A 12957-nucleotide genomic window follows, 5' to 3' on the forward strand; every position below is an offset into this window, starting at 1 on the left:
TCCATATGCTGTTCTTGAACCGCAATGCCATTGGGGAAAGAGTTCCAAGATTTTGATTTAGTCACAGTGAATGAACAATGAAATATTTCAAAGTCAGGCTGGTGAAGCTTGGAGGGGAACACGCAGATGCTGTTCCTACATATCTGCTGCCCTTGTCTTTCTAGACGGAAGTGAGTTTTGAGAAGATTTGTAGCTCAGGTTGAGGTTTTGGATGTAGGTTTGCTCTCTGAGATGGAAGGTTCATTTCCAGAGGTTTTGTCACCCTACTAGGTAACATCTCCAGTGGGCCTCAGGCGAAGAACTGCTGATAATTCCTGCTATCTATTTATATGTTTGGGTTTCTTTGGAAATGACATCACCAACCCAAAGAAACCCAAACATATAAATAGAATCTCTTAACCTAATGAGACCAGAAACGGAGTGGCCCTAGCGGAACCCAAACTGGGTGTCACTGACCAGGTTATTGCTGAGCAGATAATGCTTGATAGCACTGCTGATGACACCTTCCAGCACTTTACTGATCGAGAAGAGACTAATACAGCAGTCATTGCTTGGATTGGATTTGTCCTGTTGTGCGTATATAGGACATCCTGGGCTATATTTCACATTATTGGGTAGATGCCATCATTGTAAATGTACTGGAAAGCTTGGCTAGGGAAGCACCAAGAGCTGGAGCATGGCTTTAGTATAGTCACCAGAATGTTGTCAGAGCCCAAAGCCTTTGCATTATCCAGTTGCTCCATCCCTTTTTTCCTTGGCTGAAGACTGGTATCTATTATGCTGGAGGCCATGCAGAGGCTGTGATGGCTCATCCATTCAGCACTTCTCACTGATGACTGCTGCAAATGTTTTAGCCTTACCTTTTATACTGTTGTGTTGGTTCTTTCATCATTGAGGATGGGGATATTGGTCAAGTCTTCCTCTCCAGTGACAGGTTCAATTGCCAACCACCATTCACAACTGGATGTGGTAGAACAGCAGAAAGTAGATTTGATTTGTGGATGTGGGCTCGCTTAGCTTTGTCTATGATTGGCTGTTTACGTTGTTTGCTATGCAAGCAGTCCTGTTTAGTCAATTCACCAGTTTGAGAACTTATGCTAGGTGCTGCTCCTTGCGTGCCCTTTTTCATTCTCTATTGAACCGGGGTTCATCTCTTGGCCTGATGGTAATGGCCAAATGGGAGATATGCCAGACCGTGAATTCAATGATAATAGCCCTAGGCCATCATCTCCTTGTTTCACTGTGGTTAATAGGCAAATATGGCAGGCAATTTGCATGCTGCAAGTCCTATACATAACTAGACATAGGCAATGGTAGTCTTTCAAGAATTATTACAGTATCTTTGGTAACTATATAGTTCAAAATGCAGAAAATCAAAACTCATCACATTATAGGAAGAATATGGAAGCTTTGGAAAAGGTTCAGAGGAGATTTACTAGGATGTTGCCTGATACAGAGGGAAGATCTTATGAGGAAAGGCTGAGGGACTTGAGGCTGTTTTCATTAGAGAGAAGGTTGAGCGGGGACTTAATTGAGACATAAGATAATCAGTGGGTTAGATAGAGCAGATAGTGAGAGCCTTTTTCCTGGGATGGTGATGGCTAGCACAAGGGGACATAGCTTTAAATTGAGAGGTGATAGATATAGGACTGATGTCAGAGGTAGTTTCTTTACTCAGAGAAGTAGGGGCATGGGACGCAATGCCTGCAACAGCAGTAGACTTGCCAACTTGAAGGGCATTTTAACGGTCATTGGATAAACATATGGATGAAATGGATAGATTATATATTTTCACTACTAATGTAAGGCTGACAGGTCATTAGTTGTCTTCTCTCTCTTCCTTGTTAAACAGTTAGGTGACATTGCTACCTTCCAATCCATAGAAATCATTCCAGAATCTATAGAATTTTGGGAGAGAATTACCAATGCATTGACTATCGCTATAACCATCTCCTTCAACAGTCTTGGATGTGGATCATCTGGTCCTGGGGATTTAGCAACATATAGACTCATTAATTTCTCCAATACAGTCTTCACACCCATGACAATTTCCTTCAAACCCCCTTTCTCCTTGGGCACTTGGATCGCTAGTTCTAGGGATTTCTGGTACCTTCCTTGGTGAAAGCAGACACAATAATAATTTGGCTTATTTGCTATTTCTCTCTTCCCGATTACAAACTCCCTGACACTGTCTCTAACTGGCATTTATTTTAGTCGAGAGTGCGTTGCTGGCAAAACACAACAAGTCAGGGGCAGCAGAGGAGCAGGAGAATCGACATTTCGGGCATAAACCCTTCAACATTCATTTTAGCCAAATGTCAAATGCCATTTTTATATGTCAGTGGAAGTCAGGGACCCGGGTTCTATTCGAGCCTTGGGCAACTGTCTACGTGGAGTTTGTATGTTCTCAACCTGTATGTGGATTTCCTCCAGGTGCTGCAGTTTCCTCCCACAGTCCAAATATGTGCAAGTCAGGTGGATTGGCCATAGTAAAAACTCCATATGGTGTTAGCCAGTGAAGACCTGATGGGCCAAAAGGCCTCTTTCTGCACTATATGGTTTCTATGACTAATTTTTGAACATATTATTATTAACAAAGTTCATAAATGACAGTGTACTTATATTTTCATATGGCTCTTGATAAAGTCCCCCATAGAAGGCTGCTGAGAAAAATTAAAGCACATAGAATGGAGATAATGGGTTGGTCCGAATTAATGATTGGCTAACAGACAGAAAACAGAATCAGAACAAATGGATCATCCACATGGTGGCAGGCTGTAATTAATAGGGCACTACAAGGATTAGTACTTGGGCCCCTGCAGTTTACAACATATCAGTAATTGGAGTTCAGGGTCAAATGTAATTTTTCCAAATTTGTAAATGATACAAAGCCATGTGGGAACATGTATTGTGATGGAGTTTTGGAGAGGGTTAGTGAATGGGCAAGAACATGGAAAATGAAACAGAAAATGGAAAAATGTGAGATTATCCACTTTGATAGGAGAAACAGACATGCAGAATATTTCTTACATGATAAGAAGTTGAAAAGAGTAGACGTACCAAGGGACCTAGCAATCCACAAGGCAGACAAATTGAATATTACAAGAGGATTTGAATACAACAGTAGTAGTTATGTCTTGCTGCTATTGTAGAGGTAAAAACAATGACTGCAGATGCTGGAAACCAGAGTTTAGATTAGATTAGAGTGGTGCTGGAAAAGCACAGCAGTTCAGGTAGCATCCGAAGAGCAGTAAAATCAACGTTTTGGGCAAAAGGCCTTCATCAGGTATTCCTGATGAAGGGCTTTTGCCCAAAATGTCGATTTTACTGCTCCTCGGATGCTGCCTGAACTGCTGTGCTTTACCAGCACCACTCTAACCTAAACTCTGCTATTGTATAGAGCTTGTTTAGACAGTTTCTGGAGTACTATGTTCAGTTTTGATCTCCTAATCTCAATAAAACTATGATTGCTATAAAAAATGCAACAAAGGTTCAGCAGACTTGTTCTTGGAATGACAGGACTCCTATGAAGAGTGGTCAAACTGGGCCTGTATGCTCTAGAATTTCAAAGAATGCGAGATGATCTCATTAAACTTATAAAACACTAAAAAGGATAAAGGGCAGATGCAGATAAGATTTTCTCCCTGGTTAGGGAGTCTAGAACCAAAGGGCACAGCTTAAAAAAAAGGGACATGCCACTTAGATTGGAGGAGACGTTTATTTTCTCAAACCATTCTGAACTTTTAGAATTCTCTGCCACAGAAATTCCATCTTTGAATATATGTAAGGTAGAGATTGATAGATTTCTTATTGCCAGTGATGTACAGGATTATAGGATTCAAAGTTTGTGAGAAGATTTGTAGCTCGGGTGCTCGTTGTTGTGGTTCTGTTCGCCAAGCTGGGAATTTGTGTTGCAGACGTTTCGTCCCCTGTCTAGGTGACATCTTCAGTGCTTGGGAGCCTCCTGTGAAGCGCTTCTGTGATCTTTCCACCGCCATTTGCAGTGGTTTGAATCGGCCGCTTCCGGTTGTCAGTTCCAGCTGTCCATTGCAGTGGTTGGTATATTGGGTCCAGGTCGATGTGTTTATTGATTGAATCTGTGGATGAGTGCCATGCCTCTAGGAATTCCCTGGCTGCTCTCTGTTGGCTTGTCCTATAATAGTCGTGTTGTCCCAGTCGAATTCATGTTGCTTGTCATCTGCGTGTGTGGCTACTAAGGATAGCTGGTCATGTCATTTCATGGCTAGTTGGTGTTCATGGATGCGGATCGTTAGCTGTCTTCCTGGTTGTCCTATGTAGTGTTTTGTGCAGTCCTTTTGGGATTATGTACACTACATTGGTTTTGCTCATGCTGGGTATCGGGTCCTTCGTTCTGGTGAGTTGTTGTCCGAGAGTGGCTGTTGGTTTGTGTGCTATGAGTCCTAGTGGTCACCGTAGTCTGGCTGTCAGTTCGGAAATGCTCTTGATGTATGGTAGTGTGGCTAGTCCTTTGGGTTGCGCCATGTCCTCATTCTGTTGTCTTTCCCTTAGGCATCTGTTGATGAAATTGCGAGGGTATCCGTTTTTGGCGAATACATTGTAGAGGTGTTCTTCTTCCTCTTTTTGCAGTTCTGGTGTACTGCAGTGTGTTGTGGCCCTTTTGAAGAGTGTCTTGATGCAACTTCTTTTGTATATGTTGGGGTGGTTGCTTTCGTAGTTTAGGACTTGGTCTGTGTGTGTGTGGCTTTCCTGTATACCTTTGTGGTGAATTCTCCGTTAGGTGTTCTCTGTACCATCACGTCTAGGAATGGGAGTTGATTGTCCTTTTCTTCCTCTCTAGTAAATCGGATTCCTGTGAGTGTGGCGTTGATGATCCGGTGTGTGTTCTCTATTTCTGTGTTTTATAGGGTATATGAAAGGCATTGAACGGTTTGATCAGCCTTGATCATTTGAATGGTGGTGTTGCATGGCCTTCTCATGTTTCTACATTCCTAGATAATATGCTCAAATAATGATTGGGACTTGAACTCACGACATTGACTGAAATGCAAGTTTTCTACCAAATGACCAAAAGTGTGCAAAAAGCTCCATAGACATTCATAGAAGAGAGCATTTGCATCAAAAGTTAATATTAGCTTCACAAATTCTGTTCTTACTTGTGATCCACACACATGCAATTGGAATTGCTCAAATAAAAAAAGCAACAAACCTTGGCTGATTTTTATCCCCCTCACTTTTTAGTAGACTACTCTTGGTGAGATCAGGTAATTCAGCAAGGCAAGGTAGTAATGGGATGATATCCAACTTGAAATCTATAACAACTATTTTGAAAATACAATAAAATGTTCTGTGCAGAATTCAGCATTATGTAATGACACATTTTATACTACAAAAAAAAGCTTTATACACATACTTTTAAGTTTGTTTTATTTCCATGGTGCTCAAGCACAAGTTGCTTATCTCCCAGATTTAGCAACTTCTCAATTGGTTCCGTCCCCCATGGAAAACTGAAATACAGGGCTGCTCCTTTAGTTCCATCATGATCCTGGAAATCACCAGCTGTAAAATTGGATGGATTTTTGGCAAACTACAAGACAACCAAATAACACTTACAGAATAAAACATCGGAAAATGTTATGCAACAATTAACAATGTAGCTATCACCTTTTACATTTCCTACATAATATAAGAACAAGGAAAAATGGCACCAAAATTGATTAATGCACAATTTCAAGCATCCAAGCATACGATTTTGGAGAAGACTTGTAGCTCAGGTTGTGGATGAGGTCGTAAGTTTGTTCTCTAAGCTGGTAGATTTATTCTCAGACGTTTCGTCACCATGCTAGGTACATCAGTGAGCCTCCGATGAATCACTGGCATTCAGTCCTGCTTGCTATTTATCCGTCATGGAGTCATAGAGATGTACAGCATGGAAACAGACCCTTCGGTCCAACCATGCCGACCAGATATTCCAACTCAATCTAACCCCACCTGTCAGCACCTGGCCCATATCCCTCCAAACCCTTCCTATTCATATACCCATCCAAATGCCTCTTGTGTTGGGTGATATCACTTCCGGTTCTTTTTCTGAGAGGTTGGTAAATGGGCTCCATTCATTATGTTTGTTAATGGAGTTCCCGTTTGAATGCCAGGCCTCTAGGAATTCCTGTGCATGTCTTTGTTTAGCCTGTCCCAGGATGGATGTTGAACTGGTGTCCCTCTTTGTCTGTGTGTATGGATACTAGTGATATGGGTCATGTCTTTTGGTGGCTAGTTTCCTGCCCAATGTAATATTTGTTGCAATCCTTGCAGGGTATTTTATATATGACATTAGTTCTGCTGGTTGTTGATATGGGGTCCTTTAAATGAATCAGGAGCTGTTTCAGTATGGTGGTAGGTTGTGAGCTACCTGAAGTAGGGCTTATGCCCGAAACGTCGATTCTCCTACTCCTTGGATGCTGCCTGACCTGCTGCGCTTTTCCAGCAACACATTTTTCAGCTCTGATCTCCAGCATCTGCAGTCCTCACTTTCGCCCTGTGAGCTACCATGGATGTCTAGGGGTCAGAGTAGTCTGGTCGTCATCTCCAAGATGTCTTTAATGTATGGCAGGGTGGCTAGAGTTTCTGGGCACGTTGGGTCTTGTTTAGGTTTGTGTAGAAACCGGCCCTATTCACATCAACAAACGTTATCCTAGCCAAAAGAAACACTGGCCTCACTGTTAGATGAACCAAGGACACAAACACCTGACAACACCAATTCCACCAGCAAGGACAGCACCCTCAACGAGTAGATTTGTGGCTCACGACCCACTTCACCTTCAACGACATGACCTACAAACAAATCAGTGGCATGCCTACGTGATCACCAATATCAGGACTCTCAGCAAAAGCAGTTATGCAGAGATTAGAACGAACAGCCCTTCCCAAAATCCAGCTCAAATTTTGGGTCCTCTGCGTGGATGACACCTTTGTCATCACAAAACGCAACAAATTAGAAGAAACCCACAAAGACACAAACAACATCCTTATTGGTATAAAGTTCAACCAAGGAGGAAGAGAACAACAAACTCCACTTTCTGGAGGTCACAGTGAAATGCAAGGCCAATGGAGAATTACAGACCAGCGTTTACAGGAAAACCACAGACACTGACTAGATACTCAACTACAGGAACAATCGTCCCAACACCCACAAACGGAGCTGCATCAGGACATTATTTAAACAAGACACAACACACTGTAGCATGCAGAAACTAACAGAAGCGGGGAAAAAAAATACCTTGACAACATATTCAGGAACAATGGATACCCAATAAACATAGCCTGCCGATTCCTACACAACAGACCTTAAGACGACAACATGCCCAGAGATTGCATAGAGTACTGAATGGACTCTCAAACTTTTATCATTCACCTGTACCTGTGTTTTTGTTTTTGCCACTGCTTACCTATTAGTTACTTATTGATGCTACTTAACGATGTGATTTGCCTGTTTTGCTCGCAAGACAAAGCATTTCACTGTGCCTCGGTACACATGACAATAAATTCAATTCAATTTAACTCTAGCCACTCTGCCATTCAGTAAAGACATCTCAGAGATGACAACCAGACTACTCCGGCCCCTAGGCATCATGGTAGCCTACCACACTGAAACAGCTCCTGATGAATTTAAAAGGACCCTGTACCAACAGCCAGCAGAACAAATGTCATACACAAAATACTCCGCAAGGACTGCAACAAACATTACATTGGGCAGATGGGCAGGAAACTAGGTACTAGGATACATGAGCACCAACTCGCCACCAAAAGACATGACAAACCATCACTAGTATCCATACACAGAAGAAGAGGGACACCAGTTTGACTGGGACAATATATCCATCCTGGGAAAAGCTAAACATAGACATGCACTGGAATTCCTTGAGGGCTGGCATTCAAACCGGACAAACATAACGATTTTGACACCAGTTACCAACCTCTTAGAAAAAGAACTCAATATGATATCACACACCACAATAGACCAAGACACATTAATAGCGAGCGAGACAGAACACCAGTGCTTCAGAGGCTCACTGATGTTATCTAGTGTAGTGACAAAACATCTGAGAACAAATCCACCAGCTCAGCAAGCAAACTTACAATCTCATCCAAGCATAAAATGGACAAAATTTTTTTTACTCACTTGAAGATATATAAATCTGTGTGAAGTTTAAAATATTGAATTACCATATTTGGCTAATTTTCAGGTTTGCACCTTCACACTGGTGCAGTAAGAGGTGTCACGTTGAAATTTGGTGAGTTAATTCTGAGCATGGGAAATAATTTCATGCAAGGATAAAATCACAATTGAGGTAATCTTCACAAAGGCAAAGCTCCAATGTATTTTGGCATAGGTTATGCAAAGTTGAAAAGTGTGGTGCTGGGATAAGCACAGCTGGTCAGGCAGCATCCGGGGAGCAGGACAGTCAACATTTCAAGCATAACATCAGGAATAGGGGAGTGGCCCAAGGGGCTGAGAAATAAATGGGAGGGGGGGGGGGGGGCAGGGTGGGGCTGGGGGTTGTGGAAAGCAGCTGGGAATGCAATAGGTAGTGAAGGTGGGGGTGAAGGTGGTAGGTCAGAGAGCAGGGTGGAGCGGATAGGTGGAAAGGAAGATGGGAAAGTAGGACAGTGCAGAGTTGGAAGGCTGGATCTGGGATAAGGTGGGGTGGAGGGGTTGGGAAGGGGAAAATGGGGAAACTGAAGCCTCCTGTGCAGCAACTTGTGAAACGCCTTCTTGAAGTTGAGGTAGATAACATCCATTGGCCCTCCTTGGTCTAACCTATTCATTATTTCCTCAAAGAATTCTCGCAGCTTTGTGAGGCATGACTTCCCTTTGATGAAACCATATTGACTTTGCCCTATTTTACCATACACTTCCAAGTATTCCAAAATCTCATCCTTCACAATAGACTCGAAAATAATTCCACGACAGAGGTTAGGCTAATCAGCCTGTAACTTGCTTTCTCCCTTTTTAAAACAGGGGTGTCATGTTCACCATTTAACAGTCCTCTGGGACCCTCCCTGACTCGAGCAATTCCTGAAAGATCACCACTATCCTCTCCAGCTATCTCCTTTAAAACTCTGGGGTGTAGTCCATCTGGTCTAGGTGATGTATCCACTTTCAGGCCAGTTTTTCTAACACCTTCTCCTTGGTGAATGCCACTATACTCCGTTCTGTCCCGATTCTCTTAATTTTTGGAATATTACTAATGTCTTTCAATGTGAAGACTGACACATACTAACTATTCAGTTCCTCAGCCATTTCCTTATTCCCCACTACTATCTCTCCAGTGGATTGATGTCCACTTTTGCCTCTCCTTTGCTCCTTAGATATCTAAAGAAACTCTCAGTCTTCCTTTATTACTGGCTAGCTTACCCTCGCATTTAATCTTCTCCCTATTTCTTTTTTGTTGCTCTCTGTTGGTCTTTTAAGCTTCCCAATCCTCTGGTTTCCCACTGCCTTTCACCACATTATATGCTTTCTTTTTTGGTTTTACACTATCCCCGACTTCCTTAGCCATAGTTGTCTCATTGTCCCTGTACCATGCTTTTTTTTAACCTCGGGATGCATTTTTGCTATGTTTCCTGAACTACTCCCAGAAACGGGGGGTAATTGCTGTTCCACTGTCTTCCCTGCTAGGCTCCTCTCCCAGTCAATTCTGCCCAGCTTCTCCCTAATGCCTCTGTAATTGCCTTTATTCACATGTAGTTACACAGTCAATAGCCTCCACCATTTCCACCGCAATATCGATGATTATTGGCGTTACCTCATGCTCCCAAGAAGAGGTTGAACATTCGCTAACTTTACCAACACCTTCCACTCTGACCTCAAGTTCACTTGGACCATCTCTGACACCCACCTCCCTTTCCTGGACCTCTGTCTCCATCTCCGACAACCGACTCCCACAGCTACCTTGACAACACTTCTCCCCCCACACACCCCAGATGTCCTATTTCAGGGACCACAAATTTCCCCTCTCATTTGATCAACAATGCCCGCCAGTGCATCACCTTTGCTCTCAAACCCCACCTCTCCAACCGCAACAAGGTTAGAACCCTGGTTCCCACCTTCCACCCCAATAATCTCTGAATACAGGTCATTATCCTCTGGCATTTCCACCACCCACAAAGATATAATTTCATCCTCACCCCATGTGTTCAGCAGAGACCATTCGCTCTGCGACTCCCTTGTTAGGTCCATACCACCCTCCCCCCCACCCCAATCAACCCCATCCACACCTGGCACATTCCCGTGCCACTGCACGAGGTGCAAAACCTGTGCCTTCACCTCTCTTCTCACCTCCGTCCAAGGCCCAAAAGGATCTTTTCACATCTGAGATTTTCCTGCACATCCACCCACCTCATCTACTGCATCCTTTGCTCTTGATGTGGTCTCCTCTACATTGGGGAGAGAACGCCAACTCGCAGAGTGTTTCAGAGAACATCTCTGGGAAGCACGCACCAAACAACCCCACCACCCTGTGGCCGACGACTTCAACTCCACCTCCCACTCCAACAAGGACATGCAAGCCCTGGGCCGTCTCTACCGCCAAATCAAAACTACAAGCCAAATGGAAGAAGATTGCCTTATCTTCCACCTTGGGACTCTTCAACCAACACAGACTTCACAAGTATCCAAATATTCCCCCCCACTACTAACCCCCTCCAAATCCCAGATCCAATCCTCCAACTCGGCACCACCTTATTCTCATCTGTTCATCTTCCTTCCCATTGACCGATCACAATTAACCTCTACCTGCATCCATCTATCACGTTCCCACCTAACTTCCTCTTCCCTCCTACCTTCCCGCCCGCCCCCAACCTCCCTCTTGATGATAGGCTTATGCCCAAATGCTCCAAGGAGCAGGATAGTGCCTGACCTGCTGTGCTTCTACAGCGCCACACTTTGATTCTTTATTCAGTTGTAATACTGCTATCTCTGATACCATCGTCTCCCTCCCAAATTGCATCAATGTCAAAATAACCCATGATACTTGGTAATAATTTCACAGCTAGCAGTTGTGGCAGAACCTATTTCACATGAATTGGTTTCTTCAGCCACCTGCAAAAAATGCACTGCATGAAGATACCGGATCCCCTGTGGACTTGATTTGCTGCATGTCCAGTATCTAACCCAGATAGAAGGATGCTGACCATATTTAGTCAGTTATCCCTGCAGCTGGACTGTATCTTCAAATATTATGTGATCATGTTAGCATTGCTAATAGAGCAACTTAGTGAATAGAAATTTATAATGAATTGTATTCCAGTAAAATGATTATTGTTACCTTTCTCCACCAGAGCAAACGCTGCCGTATCCAGTAGTCTAGCCATTGGCCTGAAGTCCGAGGAGAACTAAACCATACTAACGATGCAATATCCACCTCCCCTGTTCTTTAAAGTAATGGGAAATTAAAACTGAGAACATAACAAAAGTAATTAATTTGTACTTTACATTAGATTCTAACATTTTCACTTGGCACATTGACTTTCTCGCCACACTCCTTTCTCCTCTCCATTTTTTTTGTTTTAAAAAGATATTTTTTCTTAAGATGACAGAATGATCAACTGAATAGGGTCATTTACTTTCACAGACAATACTAAAATAGGAAATAGTGCAGATGAAGACTGCAAGACATTACAATATAATATTAATGAGATGGTGGCATATTCAATTCAATATTCGTAATTATAAAAAGGTTGTACAGCTTTTAGTTATAAAACTAAAGGGAACATTGTGAATTGAGAAATCTAGGTGATATAGAAGATGAAAGCAATTTGGGTGCTTAAAATACATTAGAAGCAGGAAATCAAGTGATCAAGACCCTGGTTTAAAAGCAAGAAACAGAATATACAAGTTGGAACATACAGGCAGTCCCCAGGTTACAACCAAGTTCCATTCCCAAGTCAATTTGTGTACAAATCAGAGTGCAATACAGTAGAATATAAAATATTGGGTGGTGGAGGGTTATTTTTCAGACTGGAGGCCTGTGACCAAGAATCGGAGCTGGGTCCACTACTTTTCGTCATTTATATAAATTATTTGGATGTGAGCATAAAAGATGTACAGTTAGTGAGTTTGCAGATGACACCAAAATTGGAGGTGTAATGGACAGTGAAAGAGGTTACCTCAGATTACAAGAGGATCTTGAGCAGATGGGCCAATGGGCTGAGAAGTGACAGATGGAGTTTAGTCCAGATAAATGCGAGGTGCTGAATTTTAGGAAAGTAAATCTTAGCAGGATTTATACACCTAATGGTAAGGTCCTTGGGAGTGTTGCTGAACAAAGAGATCTTGGAGTGCAGATCCATAGCTCCTTGAAAGTGGAGTCACAGGTAGATAGGATAGTGAAGGTGGTGTTTGGTATGCTTTCCATTGTTGATCAAGAGAATTGAGTACAGGAGTTGAGACATCATGTTGCAGCTGCACAGGACATTGGTTAGGCTACTGTTGGAATATTGCATGCAATCCCAGTCTCCTTCCTATCAAAAAGGAGGTGTGAAACTTGAAAGGGTTCAGAAAAGATCTACAGCGGAACCTTGATTATCAGAGTACCAATTATCTGAAAATCGGATTATCCGAAGGAGATCTTGAGGTGCCGATGGAAACATTACATCAAAGGCGCGTTTCCAATGGTGGTCTTTTGTTCACAGAGATTAAACAGGCACTGTTTCCAAATGACACTCTCTCTCTCTCTCTCCTCTCACTTTCCCTGGAGTTCTACACAGGGGTGTCCCCTAAACTAAACACCCCTTCCCCAGATAACCTCTCCAGCATTGTCCTGCACAGGGCGAATTGGAACCTGTCAAAAAGTTGCAGCAAAACATTGTGTGTGGGGCTGTGGCTGCATGTGTGTGCACTTGCGTGCTCTATTTGGAGACTTACCCCACAAAGGCAACTGCAGCAGTCTTTTCGTTGGTGTCCACTCCAGGTGCCCC

General features: G+C 42.9%; 1 protein-coding gene across 6 annotated transcripts in view; it reads right to left on the reverse strand.

Annotated features, from left to right (window-relative positions):
• The window catches only part of polg2 (polymerase (DNA directed), gamma 2, accessory subunit), a 59493-nt gene that overhangs the window by 26807 nt on the left and 19729 nt on the right, over positions 1-12957 (reverse strand). For all 6 annotated transcript variants that reach the window (XM_072558832.1, XM_072558833.1, XM_072558830.1 and 3 more), the window contains 2 exons: positions 11307-11412; positions 5393-5566 (listed from right to left, as the gene is read on the reverse strand). In XM_072558832.1, the coding sequence (XP_072414933.1) occupies positions 5393-5566; positions 11307-11412 (280 nt within the window). The remainder of the gene's footprint in view (positions 1-5392; positions 5567-11306; positions 11413-12957) is intronic.

This window comes from Chiloscyllium punctatum, chromosome 39, assembly GCF_047496795.1.
Source record: "Chiloscyllium punctatum isolate Juve2018m chromosome 39, sChiPun1.3, whole genome shotgun sequence".
Classification (NCBI taxonomy): Eukaryota; Metazoa; Chordata; class Chondrichthyes; order Orectolobiformes; family Hemiscylliidae; genus Chiloscyllium; species Chiloscyllium punctatum.